Here is an 18,419-nt window from a genome sequence, read left to right as displayed (position 1 = left end):
CTCTGATTCGACCCCTAGCCTGGAAACTTTCGTATGCTGCTGGTATGGCCCTAAAAAAAATTAAAATAAAATAAAAATAAACAGAAAGTATAAAATGGAGCTCATAAAAATTAAAAATACAAAAAACTCCAAAGAATCACCTAAGCAGTGGAGTTCACCTGTGGCACAGCTGCATTGTTACTGCAATGGCTCGGGTTCAGTTCCTGGCCCGGGAACTTCCACACTCTGTAGGTGTGGCCAAAAAGGAAAAAGAAAAAAAAAAAAAAAAAAAGAATCGCCTATGCAGTTGCTCTAAAATAGACCAAAAATCAAAGAGATGGATAATAAGCTAGAAAAGATATAAGAATTAGAAGATTGATCCTGAGAGCTCAATATCCAACTCTTAGGAGTTTTTGAAAGAGACAACAGTGGGGAGGAATTGATTACAAAGGGAGAGAGATGGAGAGAAGGAGGGGAGAGACAAAAGGGTCTAACACCTGAAGAAGATGAGTTTTCCAGATCAAAAGACTTGCTGAAAGTCCACAAGAATGAATGAAGAAAAGGCCTTAACAAAATGATAAAGGCAAAGAACCCATGAGTGGCTGCCAGGGTCAGGGAGGGGAGAGAGAGGGAGGCGGTGTGGCTGTAGCAGGGTAGCACCAGGAATCCTGCGTAATGGGAACCATTCTGTATCTTGACTGCAGTGGGGATCACAGGAATTGGCAGTGATAAAACCGCCCAGAACTTAACACACACACACAAATGAGGGTGTACAACTGGTGAAATCTGAATAAGGTCGATGGCTATCAATGCCAATTTCCTGGTTGTAATATCTTGCTATATATAGTTGTATTATATGGCTTGTATATGTATGCCATATAGACACATATGGTAGCATATGCTACATACATAGATGTCACCACTGGATGAAGCACGTGAAAGGTTTGGGATCTATGTTCATGCCCTTGGCATATGGAGGTTCCCAGGCTAGGGGTTAATCAGAGCTATAGCTTGCCAGCCTGCACCCCAGCCACAGCAACGCAGGATCTGAGCTGCATCTGAGACCTACACCACAGCTCATAGCAACACCAGATCTTTAACCCACTGAGCGAGGCCAGGGATCAAACCTTCATCCTCATGGATTCTAGTCAGATTCTTTTCTGCTGAGACATGATAGGAACTCCCCTCTGTACCACTTCTTACAACTGCACAGGAATCGACTATGCAGTCCACACACAACATAAACTTTTTATCATGGAAGATTATTTTAAAAAGGTCCCAGAGTTCCCTGGTGGCTCAGCAGGTTAAGGATCCAGCATTGTCACTGCTGTGGTGCAGGTTTGAGCCCTGACCTGGGAACTTCCACATGCCATGGACATGGCCAAAAAAAATAAAAAATAAAAAAATCCTAAAAACGTTCAGAAAGAGAGTTGAAAACAAGTCAAATACAAAGGATCAAGAATAAAATTGACTGGAGTTCCTGTCATGGTGCAGCGGAAACGAATCCGACTAGGAACCATGAGGTTCGATCCCCGGCGTTACCATCAGCTGTGGTGTAGGTCGCAGACGTGGCTTGGATCTGGCAGCTGTAGCTCCAATTAGACCACTAGTCTGGGAACCTCCACATGCTGCAGGTTCGGCCCTAAAAAGCAAAAAAAAAAAAAAAAAAAAAGAGAGGAAAACTGACCATGTCTCAAACTATAAGGGGGAAAAAACCCTCTCTGTGCTCACACAAATGCACAAAACTCATACACACGCTCACCCCTGTTTTTTTCTACTTAGCATTCATCACTTGACTTTGTTTATTTAGCTTGTTCACTGCTGTTTCCCCCCACCTGGAGCCGTGTCTGGAAAAAGAGTGAGGCCTCTTTATACATTTTCTAAGTGAATAAATCAAACTTCTTAACAGCAGCGCTAGAAGCTAGAAGACAAGGCAGCAATGAAGCCCAAATTCTGGAGGAAAATTATTTTCAAGCAGAAACTAACGTATGGGTTGAAAGATGGAGTAAAGACATTCCACACATCCAAGATGTCCACAATTTCACTTCTACGCTTTTCTAGCATGAGACCCCCCCAAAAAGGGAAGGACCAGAAAGAGGAAGAGGTAGGATCCAGAGAAGAGGATCCAACGGGGAGAAAAGAGGTAGGATCCAGAGAAGAGGATCCAACCGGGAGAAAAGTCAACCGGAGGAACAGGCAGCAAGCACATAGATTTAACCAAAAATTGTGATATAGCCATATTCAGACAATGAGGAGATAGGAAAGGTATGTATTGGAATGGTTTGTATAATGGGAACTAACCTTTTATCTTCCAAAACAGGAAGTCCAGAAATAATGTAAAATTGCTAAGTTAGTAAGTGTAACTATAAAACATTAGGAATTAGAAGACAAACTGTGAGAAGAAAGATTTTCCTAAATGGCTATGGCTAGCTTCAGATTACAGGGGAAGGGAAGAGAATGGGTAGGGCCAGGGACTGTTATTTTTCATTATAGGCGTTACATGTCATTGGGAGTTCCCTTGGGGCACAGTGGGTTAAGGATCTGGCATTGTCCCTGCAGAGGCTCAGGTAGCTGCTATGGCGCAGGTTCAATTCCTGGCCCATAAACTTCCACATGCTGCAGGTGCAGCCGAAAAAAAGTCACACTTGGAGTTTTTTTAAACTATGTGCTTTTGATAAAAATTTAATTTAAAACTAATTTACTTATTGCATAAAAATGAAATCTAACCTCCAGGGAAAAGCACACCAGGCCTTTTATGATCTGGCCAACTCTGCCCAGTCCTCTCTTATCTCCCTCCACTTAGGCCACCAATTTGTAGGCTTCAGGAAACCACCTGGAACCTCTGAGCCTTCTCGTGTCTCCTTCTTGCTGAAACTCCTCTGGCAAACCCTTTTACATGCTTGGAGCCTCAGTGCTCACCTGGCCTTCTCAGTGACAGCCTCTGCCCTTCTGTCCCTACGTTTACACACCCCTTCCTGGTTGCCCCCATAGGCCTCATCCATCACGCCACACACCCACCCACACACTGAAAACAACTAGCTTAGTGTTTCATAATCAGGATTTTGCATGCTGTCCTCCCTTCTCAATGCTGTGCTCACTGGGGATAGAGGTTGTTAGGTCTTTGATTTCTGCATCTTAGGTACAGTGCCTGCCACCTGAAATACCCGTGGATCAAAGCAAACGAACCGAAAGCAAGAGTCCCCACCTGAAGAAACCTAGAATTCAAGGAACCTCTCAGTTGTCAAATGCCGTCCCCTCCCCTGGGCCTTCCCCATCCTGGTCCTTCCTGAAGCAGCAAATGCCCATCACACCTTTTAAAACCCACTCCTCGGTTAGATTTCATCTGTCTTCTCTGCAGGGACTCTAGCCACATCTCTGACCCCTTCTATATTTATTGCGTAGAATCCAAGATGCCTTCAATGATATGATTGTACCATTATTTTATGTACCACTAAGAACGGGAAAAAAATCTGTTAATCAAAGTACGGCTGTGCTCCTTTGCCACTGGCATTTTCTTTTTCTTTTTCTTTTTTCCTTATTAAAAGAGCTCTTTGAAATTTAGTTAGATACAGATTTGATCATATAGCATTCTTGTGCATGTATCAAAGGGAAAATATAAGAAAAATAAATTGAAGATATTGTAAAACTTCTGTGAGACACTCATATATATATATATTTTTTTTTTGGCCGCACCCATGGCATGAGGGAAATTCCAGGGCCAGGGATCAAACCCCTACCACAGCTGTGCCTAGAGCCATAGCAGTTACAATGCCAGATCCTTAATCCACTGAGCCACGAGGGAATTACCTCTGGAATCTCTTTTCTTCTCCTTCTTTTTTTTTTTTTGGTTTTTAGGGCCGCATTCACAGCATATGCAAGTTTCTAGGCTCTGGGTCGAATCAGAGCAGTAGCTGCCAGCCTACGCCACAGCCACAGCAATACCAGATCCAAGCCACATCTGGGACCTACACCACAGCTCACGGCAACGCCAGATCCTTAACCGACTGAGCGAGGCCAGGGGTTGAACCCGCATCCTCATGGATAGTCAGATTTATTTCCACTGGGCCGCTGTGGGAACTCCTCACCATCCCCTAGGAGCCTTAATTAGAATCTAAGAGCCAGTCTCACAATCCAGAATTCGGTTTTCTTTTCATACTGAATCCACTTTTCAAAATCCTAACCTCTCCTTTTAATCTTTTGGCCACTGTCCTGGCTTGGATGCTTTAGATCTCTTCACCGGACTGTTAAAATCACCTCTTAACTGGTCTGCCTGCCCCTAGACTCTCCCATTTCCAAACCATCTTCCCTATCATTGCTACAGTCATCTTGCTAAGGGGACATCTGATTAATTCCCTGCTCAAAAATCTTCACTGGCTTCCTGTTGCCAACCATAAATAACAAATATTGTTTATTTAATGGTTATCATATATCAGGCCCTATGCTAAGTAATTTACACACATGTCTCATGTAATTGCTGCAAGAACATTCTAGGAGCAGGAACTTTATTAGCCCCATTGGTCCCATTTTATTGACAAGCAAATTAAGGCCAGAGAAGCTAAGCTACTTGCTCAAGTTGACACAACTGAGAAATTGTCAAGTTGGGATTCCAAGTCAGCTGGAAACACCCAAGCAGAAATAAGACTCCATGCTCTTCCTTAACCCGGCCCGTGAAGCCCTCTGACATCCAGCCCCATGCTCGGTTGGACCCAAGCACTGGCCCCCACTTCCTGAGCAGAGCACACTCAGTTCCCAAGGGCCTGATCCTCTGTCCTCCCTGCCAAGTGCATCGTTTCCTTTCCACTCCTGCTTCCATGTCCCTTCCTCCAGGAAGCCCTCCTGGCCTTATCTGGCTGTATCTCACCTGACCTGCACCCTGGCTGGGCTTTTGAAAAGAGCAACTGTGAATTGTTCTTCCTCTCATTCCCCCAGCACCCTGCTGACAGCAGAGTTTTGTGGGTTGAACTGACTCTTTTGTACTTTTGTACAGATGAGGAAACTGAAGCCAGAGGACCCCAGGCCCTGCTCAAGGTCAGCTGGCTGGCAAGTGGCAGTGCTGGAATGGCACCCCACCCCCGGCCCTACGCCTGGCTTTGTCTCTGCACCTGTCATAGTCTGTCCCCTGGGCCAGCCAGCCTCATTCTCTCCAGCACAAAAGGCCTGGCAGCGGTCCAAGGCAGGATAACCCATCAGTCACCCCCTCCCCCTCCTCCGGGAGCTTCCTTCCAAGCCTGCATCTGGGCCCCAAGTGAACAGAGGGAGCTCGGTGCCAGGGCTTCTTTCTTGCTTGTTCCTCCTCATCTTCAGGAGCTACTCAAGGGACCTACAAAGTTGGCCGCCTGCCCCAGGAACGGAAGGAGTTTGGGGTGTTTTTACCCTGCACGCAGCCCCCCGTGGCCATGCAGCCTATGTGGTCAATGGCTTCTATTCCACATAGAAGAATATCCAAGGGCAGCACCCACCCGGCCCGAGACTTCATCAGCCTCTTGGCCCCATCTCCTTCCATCTGGCTGTCTCTCACAGCAGCCACACTGGCCCTCCTTCTGGTCCAGGAGTCTCTCCTGTGCTGGCCCTAACCTCGAAAGCTGCTTTCTTACCCAATCCTCAGACTGAATTAAACCCCCTCTCTCGGCCACCTTAGGTCTCATCACTGGCTTTCCCTTTTGCAGCTGTTGTCTGGGTCTGCCTTCTGCTTCTTTATTTGTTATCAAGTCTGCCTTACCCCTGAGAGTACAAGCCCACAGATGAGGGCCCATTGCTCTGCTTTCGGCTCCCAACCCGATGGCTGGGATTCAATAAAGTTTCACTCAAGAGCTGAACCACCGCTCTGTGAGCTCAGATGTAAGGCAGGAGTTTCCCCCAAACATCGTCCTTTAGAAAAGAGGAAGTTGCTGGAATTATATTCGTGGCTCAGCAGAAATGAATCTGACTAGTATCCATGAGGACCCAGATTTGATCCCTGGCCTTGCTCAGTGGGTTAAGGATCCGGCGCTGCCATGAGCTGAGGTATAGGTCAGACGCAGCTTGGATCTAGTGTTGCTATGGCTGCGGTGTAGGCCAGTGGCCACAGCTTGGGTTTGACCCCTAGCCTGGGAACCTCCATATGCCATGGGTGTGGCCCTAAAAAGACAAAAAAAAAAAAAAAAGGGAGGACATTGCTTAATAGCTGTGTCTTTGTGGGGTCTCACATCTGAGGTGCTGTGTCACTTCATGCTGAACAACTGCCATTAGGGAAGACCCCAACCCAGGCTAATCATTGGCTGAATCAGTAACAAAGGGGAGAGAAGCTGAACACGCATTTAGTTATTCCCGGGAATACAAGTCACAGTAGCAAAAGTGGGGAGTTAAAAGCAGCATGTATAGGAGTTCCTGTCGTGGTGCAGTGGTTAACGAATCTGACTAGGAACCATGAGGTTGCAGATTCAACCCCTGGCCTTGCTCAGTGGGTTAAGGATCTGGTATTGCTGTGGCTGTGGTGTAGGCTGGCAGCTTCAGCTCCGATTAGACCCCCAGCCTGGGAACCTCCATATGCCGCGGGAGCGGCCCTAGAAAAGGCAGGAAAAAAAAAAAAAAAAAAGCAGTATATATAGTGCCTGATATGTGTGGAAACCATGATTATAAATTGACACAACTGTATAAAATAGGTAAACAGCAAGGACCTACTGTATAGCACAGGGAACTGTATTCAGTATCTTGTAATAACCAATAATGGAAAAGAATCTGAAAAAGAACACATGTATATATAAGTATAACTGAATCACTCTGCTGCATACTTGAAACGAACACAAGATTGTAGATTAACTATGAAAAACATTGACACAAACTGAAAAAAAACTATCCTAGAGTTCCTGCTGTGGTGCAACAGGATTGGCCACATCTCTGCAGCACTGAGCTGCAGGTTCAATCCCCGACCTGGCCCATTGGTTAAGGATCCAGCATTGCTGCAGCTGTAGCATAGGTCGTAACTGCAGTTCGGAGTCAGTCCCTGGTCAGAGAAATCCACATGCTGCAGGGCAGCCAAAAAGCAAACCGACCAAAAAACGAGCTGTCCTAATGGTCTAGGAGATGTACTTAGGGCTCGAAATAGAAATCTGAGGGGCAGCGGCACACATATGCTCATAAAATCACCTGCAACTGAAATAAAGTGAAGATGGTTATCTCTGAAATTCAGTGCCAAATGACTCCAAAAGCGGCCCCAGAGAAGGCAAAAACCCTTTCATGAGCGTCATGTGAAATATCTGATAAACCTTGCCTCCCAAAATGTGAGAAAAAGTTTTTCAAGAAATAACATATGGTCTTACACAACATAACTGAAAATATGCAAGTATAGCAAGCTGGTGTATTTTTTGGCCATGCCCATGGCACGCCTAAGTTCCTAGGCCAGGGACCTAACCCAAGTCACAACAGTCACGAACCACAGCAGTGACAAGGCCTGATCCTTAACCCACTGAGCCACCAGGGAACTCTCACGTATGGCTATAAGAACTGTAGCACATTTGACGATTTTATCTAGATCCCTATGATTGGCTTATATAAATTAGCCAAACTCCTTTAGTTTGTCTTCACTCGGCAAAGGAGAGATCATTTTTGAGATCGCCTTCTATTCAGATACATTGTGAACTCCCTACACGCCAGGTCCTGTGGGAGGCAGTGGGGCTCAGGGAAGAGTCAAGATACATGAAATGCTCTTCCTCAAGGGCTCACGAGCATCTTGGGGGAGCAGACAAGCAATGGCAGTGACCACGCAGTGTGGCAAGTGTTAGCAGTGGTGTGAGAAGCTTCTTCACAGGAGCAGTCAGAAGGGGGAATTGAGGGCAGAAGTTAGAGAAGCCTTCGCTGAGGAAATGCCCGCTAACCTGGGTCCGAATAGACAGCAGTAGCGCCAGAAGGCTGGGGGAGGGGAGCAAAGAGGAGACGCTGCAAGTCCAGAAATTGAAAGTGTAGGACAAGTTCTGGAAATGAGAGCAGTCAGGCTGACCTGAAGCCTGCAAAGTAGAGGGAAATGACAGGAGGCCGCCAGGTCAATGTGCCACAATCCCAGGGACATCCTCTGTCACAGCGGAGCTTCAGTTTTACCCACTAGCAAGATACCAGCGTGCCATGCTCAGATGTGTGTTCTAAAAGGTCTCTCTGGCGTCCCGTTGTGGCTCAGCAGAAATGAGACCGACTAGGATCTAAGAGGATGTGGGTTTGACCCCTGGCCTCATGCAGTGGCTTAAGGATCCTGTGTTGCTGCGAGCTGTGGTGAAGGTCACAGACACGTCTCGGATCCCAAGGAGCTGTGACTGGGGTGTAGGCTGGCAGCTGCAGCTCTGATTCGACCCCTAGCCTGGGAACCTCCATATGCCGCGGGTACAGTCCTCAAAAGCAGAAAATAAAAAAAATAAAAATAAAGCTAAAAGGTCTCTCTGGCGGCACTGAAGAACACAGACTGGGAAGGGGTGAGCCTGGCCCCACTAGGAAGCCAGATCTGGAAGCTGCTCTAATCAGTGCTCAGTGGTGGCCTGGACTGAAGCAGGGGGCTGGAGAGGAGCTGTAGGGTCAGGAGATCGGAGGAGGGAGGGAGAAGGAACACGGTGTGGCTGCTGGATGCTGGTTTGGAAGGTGGGCGGTGGGCGCTGGGGGGCAGGAAGCAGAGAAAAGCACGGGACCCAGGCTTCCGGCTTGAAAACGGAGGTGCTGAAGTGGGACCACAAGGAGAAGCATCTGTTGACGGAGACATGGCTTCTGTTTAAGACTCATTGCATCTGGAGTTCCCGTCGTGGCTCAGCGGAAATGAATCTGACTAGCATCCATGAGGACAGAGATTCAATCCCTGGTCTCGCTCAGTGGGTTAAGGATCTGGCGTCGCCATGCGCTGTGGTGTAGGTCGCAGAGGCGGCTTGGAGTTGCTGTGGCTGTGGCGTAGGCTGGCGGCTCCAGCTCCGAAAGGACCCCTAGCCTGCGAAGCTCCATATGCCGCAGGTGCAGCCCTAAAAAGACCAAAAGAAAAAAAAAAAAGACATTGTCAACTGAAAAAAATTAAAATTAATAAAAAGGACTTGTTGCCTCTGGGTGTCTCTGGGACACCCGGGGAAGAGGTTCATTAGGTGCGGCAGGCCCTGGAGCTCAGAGGGAAGGCTGAGGGCTGGAGAATTGGGATTCATCATGATGGCAGAGGTGGGAGGAGACACTGGGGGCGATTGAGGTGGGTCAGGACAGAAGGAGGAAGAGAAGAGGGGCCCTGGAAGCTGGAGATGGAAGGGACTTTCTTCTTTCTTTCTTTTTTTTTTTTTTCCTGCCTTTTCTAGGGCCGCTCCCGAGGCATATGGAGGTTCCCAGGCTAGGGGTTGAATTGGAGCTGTAGCTGCCAGCCTACACCAGAGCCACAGCAAGAGCAACACCAGATCTGAGCTTCCTCTGCGACCTATACCACTGCTCATGGCACGCTGGATCCCCAACCCACTGAGCAAGGCCAGGGATGGAACCTGTGTCCTCATGGATACTAGTCCGGTTGGGTTCAACCACTGAGCCAGGACCGGAGCTCCGGACATTCTTTTTAAGATGGAGATACCAGAGGTATTTAAATGCTGATGGAAAGGAGCCAGTAGAGAGAGGATACAAGAGGAGAGATAATGGGTAGGAGGGGCTCTGGGAAGTGGGGAGGAGATGAATTTCAGCCTGGGAAGAGCTGAGGCTGGGTGGGAGCCACCCCTTTCAGTGCAAGCGGGTAGCAATAAAGATCCATGCCATCAACAATTGAGACACTGCCCATGTGAGACAGGGGGTGTGATTTGGTGATAACAAGCTGAGGGAGCTCCCATCTGAGGGCCTCCAGTTTCTCAATGAAATAGGAATGAGGCAGGGTCCTTGCTGAGTGAGAAGGCCAGGGTTTGGGGGTACAGCTTGGCAAAGACCCTCGGGTGGCTCCCCACATGGCCCCCCCACCACTGCAGTGACCAAGGTTTTCATTACCGTGGGTCAGTATCACCGGGCAGAAGCTGGCCCTCAGCCCTGTGATCCAGAAGCCACAGAAAGGAGCTTCATCTATCAGGGGCTGACTCACATTGCCCCGATTCAGGAACCTGATGTATAAGCCCAGGGAGGCCAGCACACTCAAGCAGGAGGAGAAATTGATCTGCCTGGCCAGCCTTGTGCCTAACCAGCAGGTGCCCTCCAAGCAGAGGACCTACGGGGGACCCAGGTCAGGATCAGAAAGAGGGTCAGCAGCTCCACTGACTGTTTAATCACATCAAGGGTCCCAGGCCGACGCCCTTCTCTTAGGGGTGGGGCCTTTGCCAAAGTCTGCCTTCTTTTTCTCTGCCTCCAGGGGCTGACCCATCCTCTAGGGATGGGATTTTTTTTTTTTTCTTTAGATACACAATTCCATCAGGTTGAGAGCTCCTTTGCCATGGAAACGTCCTGTCCCTAGAGGACTGTGCCTTTTTGTCTACCTCCAAGCTCCTCTTCTCTGGGTGAAGTTCACACCCCCAGCACTGACACAGTCTAGATCTGGCAAAGTTGTAATGAACACTTAACATGCACTACTTACAAACCCCCTGGGGGTGGGGGGAGCTGCATCTACCTTGTCCAATGCTGAAGTGCAGGAGAGTATAAGTCTTTTCCAGAAAAGTGTGACAATGTCATGTGTTGTGGCCAGAAGCTCTCTGATTAGTCCACCGCGCACAGCAGAGACCATATGCAAACAGAGAGGTGTGGCCCCATTCAACGACCACTTGATTTACAAAAGCAGAAAGATGCCTCAGACTGTACTTTGCCCGCATCTCCCATCCCCTTCCCCCACCCCCGCCCCCCACCCCCACAGCCCGAGCCCCAGCACAGCCGAGCACAGAGGGAGGCCTCAGTAAACATTTGTAGGGAAGGCATGGCGGTCTGAGGGCTTTGCTTTCTCCCTAAATCAGTCGTGTAAAAGTTATCCCGTACTGGTGTGAGCAGTGAATTGAGCAAACAGAAGGATCTAAAGAAGGAAGGGGGGTGGTGAGCTAGCATGATTTTTGGAGCTGTCCAGGCATTTACCCTGTGACTAAAGGCCTTTTCAAAACTGGCTGAATATCCTCCTTAATTGAGAAGATGCCCTGGTTGGCAGCCTAAGGCTAAGCCTGCAGGCGCTTGTGCTCTAAGCCTTAAGATTCCAGCTTCTCCAAGGCAGGTACTCTGCCTCTTTCTCTCCCCAAAGCACCCTGCTCAGGGCAGGGACTCCTTAACTCGCCTAGATTCTAAGCTCTCAAGAGTCTAAGCTCATCTCTGGGGTTGTCCAATGGTAGGTCCTTTGTTTCCTCTTTATATGTTTCCCATTTTCCCAAATTTTCTACAACTTGGTACGCTCAGAAACAACAAAATCAAAATCTTCGTTAGAACAAGACCAAAGAGTGGATAAAGGAAGCCGAGTACTCCACCGGCCTTAGAGTTCCCTCTGCCCGGCTCTAGATGGAAAGAAACCTCTTTCGGACTGTAAATAAGTAACTCTTCTTGTGACAGGAGCACTTTGGCTCGGATTGCAGCAAATGCTGCTGTTTGTCTTTTGACTTCTAGGAAGAGATTGTTATCCTATTCATGGGAGCAAATAATTAAGACTATTTACACATCCTTTCTGTGGGCTCTGGACATGCTGATGAGTTCCTAGCACCCAGGCGTCCGTGGAGGGTAGGGTTCCTGAGGCTACACCAGCCTTTGCTTTCAGAAAGTTAGATCCAGAACTTTCCAGCACATTTAAGAGCATGGAGAAAAGAAAATGTAAATGTCTAAAGAAAAGAAAATGTCTAAAAAGAGACATTGATTTACCATATTGTGTCAATTTCAGCAAAGTGACCCAACCATATGTGTATATATATATAATTCTTTTTCTCCTATCATTCCCCCATCATCTTCTATCCCAAGAGATTGAACGCAGTTCTCTGGGCTGTACAGCAAGATCAAATGTATTATTGTTGTGGAAGAAGGTTGACCAAATATTTTGGCTGCATTCTGACCTTCTCTCACCGTCGGACCAGCAATTTGCAAAGGGCTAGGGTGCCTCCTCGGAGTTTGAAAAACTCGCCTCCAAGAGTCTAAAACAGTGGCAATCTTACCAAGATTACTTCCCAAGATTACTGGGGAAGAAAAACATTGCTATTTCGGTAACGTAAATTGGCTTAAACATCTCATGTTTATTGGTCAAATAGCCAATGATATTGATTGGATATCAGACTGGAGGTTTTCGACCCTGGCTGAGCTGAGACAGAATTACAGGCAGTGCTTTTCCAATCTTGAGATTCCAGGGCCTCCTTTCCCAGACTCGGGGATACGGAGCGGGCAGGGACCAGCCTGCGTTCATTCACTGCACCAAAGGCCAGCCCAGTCCCTGATACAAAAGTGCTCAGTAGATATTTGCTGAGAGAGGTTTTTGCCCTCACAACTTTTTCTGGGAAAGATACAAGGGGCCTGGGGTTTCAGGAAAACTTACTTTTAACTCACTATTCTTTGGCACTGTTTGACTTTTATACCACGTTTATATGTTTCATGATGTTATTTAATTTACATTTATATTTAGACATATTTGATTTAATCCATTTAATAAACCATCAGGGCTCTTGCCCTAATTCATCCAAGCGAGTACCCATTAAAGAGGCAGCCACCCCACGGCCATTGAAATATGACTCAACCCATAATGCAGATACACTGTACCCTAGAAGACAGAATGAGTGGTCTGGGGGCATTTTCCCTTGCTTTCTGGCCCTGACTCTTTCACAGTAAAGAAGATTCATGTTTTGATAAAAACAAAATGAAGGACTCATTATGATCTAGAACTGCGGGGGGAAATAGGCTCTTCTCCCCAAAATCAGCTTTTCAGGGTCACACATGCGACAGGGTCCCCCATCCTACCAGAGGCGCACCTGACCTAAGGCACTTGGGCCTGTTTTCTCGGGGTTTTCTGGGGTGCCCTATGTCTGCCTGCCGTTTCAACCCCAACTAGGGAGACAGAGCCCGCGGCCAGAATGCCCGGGAGACGCAAGAGGCCTCCGGAAGCCGGGCTCCGGCGGGGCCCTGACCTAGCGGGCAGCTCTGGGGGTGGGAGGTGGGGGGGCGCCCGCTTCCCTGTCGCACCCGCACCCCGCCGGGGCCCCGCCCGCTGGTCCTGCCGTCACGCACCTTGGATGGTCCTCTTGAAGAAGGCCTTGCAGGCCTCGCAGGAGGCCACGCCGTAGTGGTAGCCGGAGGCGATGTCCCCGCACACGAGGCACAGGCGCTTGGGGATGGCGTTGAGCATGTACTCGCACTTGATGGCCGAGTCCTCCATGAGGCCGCTGGCACAGTCCTCGTAGCCCTTGCGGCAGGGGGTGCCTCCCAGCCCCGCGCCCGCGAACATGGGCGGCGAGTCCAGACCGTTGGCGTGGGCGCCCAGGGCCAGGCCGAAGCCGCCGCTGGCGTCGGACGAGCCGCTGGGGCTGTGGTGGCTGAGGGCATCGATGCCCGAGGACGGGCTGGACGGCTCGGTCTTGATGAAGGAGCCGCAGCTGGAGCCCAGGTGCCGGTCGTCTGCGGACATTCTGTTCAGCAGCCTGGGGACACGGAGCGCAGGGAAGTCAGCTCAGAGGAGGGTGCGGTGGGTGTGACACCCTCCCGAGGAATTAGCTCTGGGCTCCGGGCACCAAGTGGGCGGGGTGACGGGGAGGGGCCTTATGCTAAGGCCTGGGTGAGATAAAATGCTGGCCCAAAAGGTCAATTGGCCTGAAGAAAGGCAGGAGGCCTGAGCAAGTTTCTGGCATCATCCCCCCAGAACCTTCTGAGTCCTCAAAGAAAAAACTAGGTTCAATCGATAAACTTCCGGTGAGGCACCCAAGCCCTCTGCAAATTGCTGCTCTGATGGTAGCAGAAGGTCAGAAGGCAGCCAAAATATTTGGTCAACCTTCTCGCACAACAATAATACATTTGATCTTGCTGTACAGCACAGGGACCTGTGTTCAGTCTCTTGGGATGGAAGATGATGGGGGAATGACAGGAGAAAAAGAATTATATAGGAGTTCCCGTCGTGGCTCAGTGGTTAATGAAGCCGACTAGTATCCATCAGGAGGCAGGTTTGATCCCTGGCCTCGCTCAGTGGGTTCAGGATCCGGCGTTGCCTTGAGCTGTGGTGTAGGTAGTAGACGTGGCTTGGATCCCGAGTTGGTGTGGCTATGGTGTGGGCAGCTACAGCTCCAATTTGACCCCTAGCCTGGGAACCTCCCTATGCTGTGGGTGTGGCCCTAAAAAGACAAAAGATAAATTAAAAAAAAAGTTATATATATAATATATGTATGGTTGGGTGACTTTGCTGTACAGCAGAAATTGACGCATTGTAAATCAACTATAATTTAAAAAATAATAGTAATACATTAGAAAGTCCAGGGTGCCAGCCCCTGAACCAGATGCCCTCACTACAATGACCTGATGACCCACTTCACCTGGCCCCCCGAGGCAGCAGGTAAGCCCAAGCCTGGAGCTTCCCCAGAATGCCACCAACACTGAGAAGGGGACCAGAGGTGCCGAGCCACCTGACCGGGGCAGGAGTCAAGGCTTGCAGCCAGGGTATCCGCCAAATTGGCTGTCCTCTGGGTTTTGCCTCTGGCCCAGGGTGCATCTTGGGGTGGCTCCCAGGCCTCCTCTTTCATTCTGCTGGCCTCCCTCTCAAGAGGGATGCCTCTGTCAGGCACACGAAGGAGCCTTCCAGCCCCAACTGCGAGCTGTTTCTTAACCTAAGTTTCAACCTCTAAGCACCCCTGCCTCACCCATAGAGCCAAGGGAGCATCAGCAGCGAGGCAGGAACACCATGAAGAGTCATAGAATATTTCCCATACTGAAAACCGCTCCTCCCAGAACCAAGCAGGGTGGGTGAGAAGGCGGAGGGGTGACCCTCCCACATCCCACCTCCCGGGATGAGGGGAGGGGCTTCTCCCAGGTGAGCCAGAAGAGTGGAGTTTAGGGGAATGCAGTCAGGGAAGCCCAGCTCTAGCCCACCCTCAAGTGCTCTGGCCCAGGCAGGACCTGGAGTCGGGAGGCTGGGTTGGGGCCCACCTGTCCCTGTCCTGGCCTGGCTGGGTGGAAATCAAGAGGAGGCCAAGGTGGATGCCTGAGTAGCAGGGGAAAGTTAATAGGGAAGAGTCCTGGAGAATGAAAAGGGCTGGGGTGGGTGGCAGCACCGCCCCATTCCCGGAAAGACGACCCTGGGTTGGGAGGGAGGGAAGGAGGGTCCCGGTGCTGGAGGACCCATTGGGGAGCAGCCGAGGTCCTGCCTCCAAAGATGCTCAGAGGTAGCCCCTGTTTTCTGAGCCGCTTGCTGAGGAAAGGGTTGGTCACCACGTGCAGAAGGAGCGGTCTCCCACCCACAAAGCCCATCCTCACAACACAACCTCACAAACTTCAAATGGGGGGGGTGGCTTCCACTGTCCCTGGTCCCACCAATGACTTCATAGTCAATACCCGCCGCTGTCCCCGCCCCCCTCCCCCGGAGGTCGTCCCATCTGTCTACACTTGACCATGTCGAGAGGCAGGGAACTCACTGCCCTGCAGACTGTTCTAATCAGAAGCAAGGAACTGCTTCTGATAAAAAGATAAAAGATACCTATAAGGCTCCCACTGTCGAGAAGTTTATTATCTACCGGAATGTACTGTTTGAAGATAGAGTCTTGTGGGTCTCTTCTGTTCCAAACGAATGTTCCTGAGTCTTCTGAGACATCTCGCCTCCTGGTCCCAAGTTTCCCCTCATCAGCAGAGGGTACCCTACTGACAGTCTCCCCTGGGTTTTGCTGTTTTTTTTTAACATCTCTGGCTGATGTCCTGTCAGGTCCCCAGACTCCACAGGGTCACCTGCCCCTGCTCCACCCACCAGCAGGTCCCTGGTGTGTCCTCAGGAAAGGCCACTGGCCCCAGCAGGCGTTCACTCTTCCCAGTGCTCTTGCATGGGGTCTACTCTTAGATTTGTAAATCCCCTCCTGCTGCTGCTTCAGCCTCTGCAGTTCCCGGGACCGCCCAGGCCCCCTGTGACAAACACTGCAGGGCAAGACAGCTCCCAGACCCCAGCCCTCCAGCCCACCCCTCCCCTTGGCTGGTGAGTACTCCAGAGATTTCTGGAGATAGACTCGATATAAACAGTCATTACAGCAACAGCTATTTAGTGAGCATGAGTTCTATGCGGACCGCTTCAGCTCTCTCCCCTGTATGGACAAGAAGCGTGTGCCCCGAGGAAAGCAGCTGAGGGCCCCGCAACCGTGCCCAGCAGACGGGCAGCAGGCCCCGGTTTTCCTCGCTGTCCTCCGCAGGCGCATGGCTCAACCTTGAAGGACACCCAGGGCAGACAGGGGCTTCATCCCCGAAGCCTTGGTGGCCCCTCCTGCCCCTCTCCTTCTTGGTTCAGAAGAGCACAGAGCATTCTTTAGGGGGCTGTGCTGCCAGGACGCACCCTGTCCAGGCCACTGCCCTCAAGCCCTGCCCAGAGTCTCTAGAACTGAGAAGGAAGCAAATGTGACCCTGGCCTCAGAGTTGGCATGGAAATCCAGCTACTAATTTAGCGCCTGAGCCCCCGTTGAGGGGGGTCTAATGAGCTTATTCCTGCAGGCTGCCCGTTTCCGTGACCATTATTTTGGCCCCTCTAAAGGGTCTTTTCCAGGGAGACTCAATGTGTACTTTGGGCACCTACTATGTGCCAAGTGCTGGCCAGATAGCGGGACAAGACCAGCACAGCCCAGACATCAAGAAGCTCATCCGCTCCCAGGAGGGACAGAGGCTAAACAGAGCGCCAGAAAGGCAGGGAGCGGGGACGCCACACTGACAGTGGCTCCCCTGCCAAGCCCTCTGGTCTGGCTTCATTCATTCACTCATTCATATTCGCATTTATTTGTCCTCCAGGAAACCTGCCCTCTCCCTCCATCCATCCTTGACTTCCAGGACACCATTCTTTTTTTTTTTTTGGTCTTTTTAGGGTCACACCCAGGGCATATGGAGGTTCCCAGGATAGGAGTCGAATCAGAGCTGTAGCTGCCAGCCTACATCACAGCCACAGCAAGGCAGGATCTGAGTCGAGTCTGTGACCTACACCACAGCTCAGGGCAACGCCGGATCCTTAACCCACTGAGTGAGGCCAGGGATTGAACCTGTGTCCTCATGGATGCGAGTCAGATTCGTTTTCGCTGAGCCACGATGGGAACTCCAGGACATCGTCCCTTTATTCAAAAGCAAAATGTAAAGGAAGGACAGAGGGAAAGACGTCCAAAAAGAGGGCAGAAGGAGTGGTCAGAGGAGCTGGAGGGGAAGAGGGAGAGGGCGAGTGGTGGATGGGCAGTAAGGGGAGCCTTTGAGGCGTGCCCTTTGTGGCTCAGCGGTTTGCGAACCTGCTGCTAAATAAATAAATAAATAAAAGAGAGCCTTCAAGAAGGGGTTGGTGGCAGGTCCCATGTAGCCACAACATCAGGGGGAGTCAGAGCACAAGGGTCCCCTACAGTGAACACTCGGGGGGGGGTGGCTTCCCCAGAACAGTGACATGGCATGGGTGGGGGGCATGGGCATGGGAATGGGAGCCACAGGGCCAGGGCTGCCAAAGGTATGGGACATAGACAATCCTTTCAGGAAGTTTGGCTGAACGGGCAGAAGGGGGGTGGGGGTCCTTCTTGGCCACCTTCAGGCAGCACTGTCTACTGGAACTTGGGGGCGGTGGGGGGGAGAGAAGGAACGTTTTTGTTGTTATTGTCCGTAATTTATCGGTTGCTTTGATGAGGAGGGGGTGTGTCGAGAATGTAAGGAATTTAAGAAATTTAAAAATTACTTTCCAATGTGCTCCGGGCGATCCTGATCCCACCTTCTGACCCAGTATAATTGCCCATCGCTCCCCACCTCTCCCCAGAGTAGGCCGTGGATTCTATGGCCACTCCGGGTTACACGCGGATGGTAAAGAGTAAATCAAGATGGAGAGATTGAAATTCCAAAGATGAAAGTCAGCTTTTCTCCAATTCTAGTCCAGCCCTCCTCAGAGTCAGCTGAGGCGCTTACGGATCAGGTAGCTCCCTGGATCTGACCCCACTCCAGACAGCTCTCCAATAGTCGCCTCTTCAGGGGGCCCAGAAATCTGCATTTGGGGTTTTGTGGCTTGGTTTGTTTTTAGCACTCCAGCTGTGACCTTAAGGGACTCAAGTTTGAATCCTATGGGAATAACAAGTGTAGTCAGGAGACCTGGTGGCAGTTTGCAAGGAATCTGGCTCCCTGGGAAGAGAAATGAGCTGAAGCAGTAAGAGGGGGAGGGGAGGTTGCTGTGCAGAGGGCAGGTGTGGAGGTGGCCTCTCTGGCCCCCATGCAGCCTCTCTTCACTCTGTGAAGTGGGAGATGAGGCCAGGAGGTCCAGCGAAAGGAAGAAAGTTTGCAACAGCAGCTCTGGGAAGAGGAGTGAACAGAAATCAGGTTAAGGATCCGGTGTTGTCACTGCTGTGGCTCTGGTTGCT

The 18,419-nt window shown here is 50.3% G+C and overlaps 1 protein-coding gene across 2 annotated transcripts in view; it reads right to left on the bottom strand.

Annotated features, from left to right (window-relative positions):
* ESRRB (estrogen related receptor beta) overlaps positions 1-18,419 on the bottom strand; it is a 182,138-nt gene that overhangs the window by 43,037 nt on the left and 120,682 nt on the right. For both annotated transcript variants that reach the window (XM_047796364.1, XM_047796362.1), the window contains one exon: positions 13,105-13,514. In XM_047796364.1, the coding sequence (XP_047652320.1) occupies positions 13,105-13,514 (410 nt within the window). The remainder of the gene's footprint in view (positions 1-13,104; positions 13,515-18,419) is intronic.

The sequence above is a fragment of the Phacochoerus africanus genome, chromosome 9, assembly GCF_016906955.1.
Source record: "Phacochoerus africanus isolate WHEZ1 chromosome 9, ROS_Pafr_v1, whole genome shotgun sequence".
NCBI lineage: Eukaryota > Metazoa > Chordata > Mammalia > Artiodactyla > Suidae > Phacochoerus > Phacochoerus africanus.
This window is presented reverse-complemented; position numbering and strand designations above follow the sequence as displayed.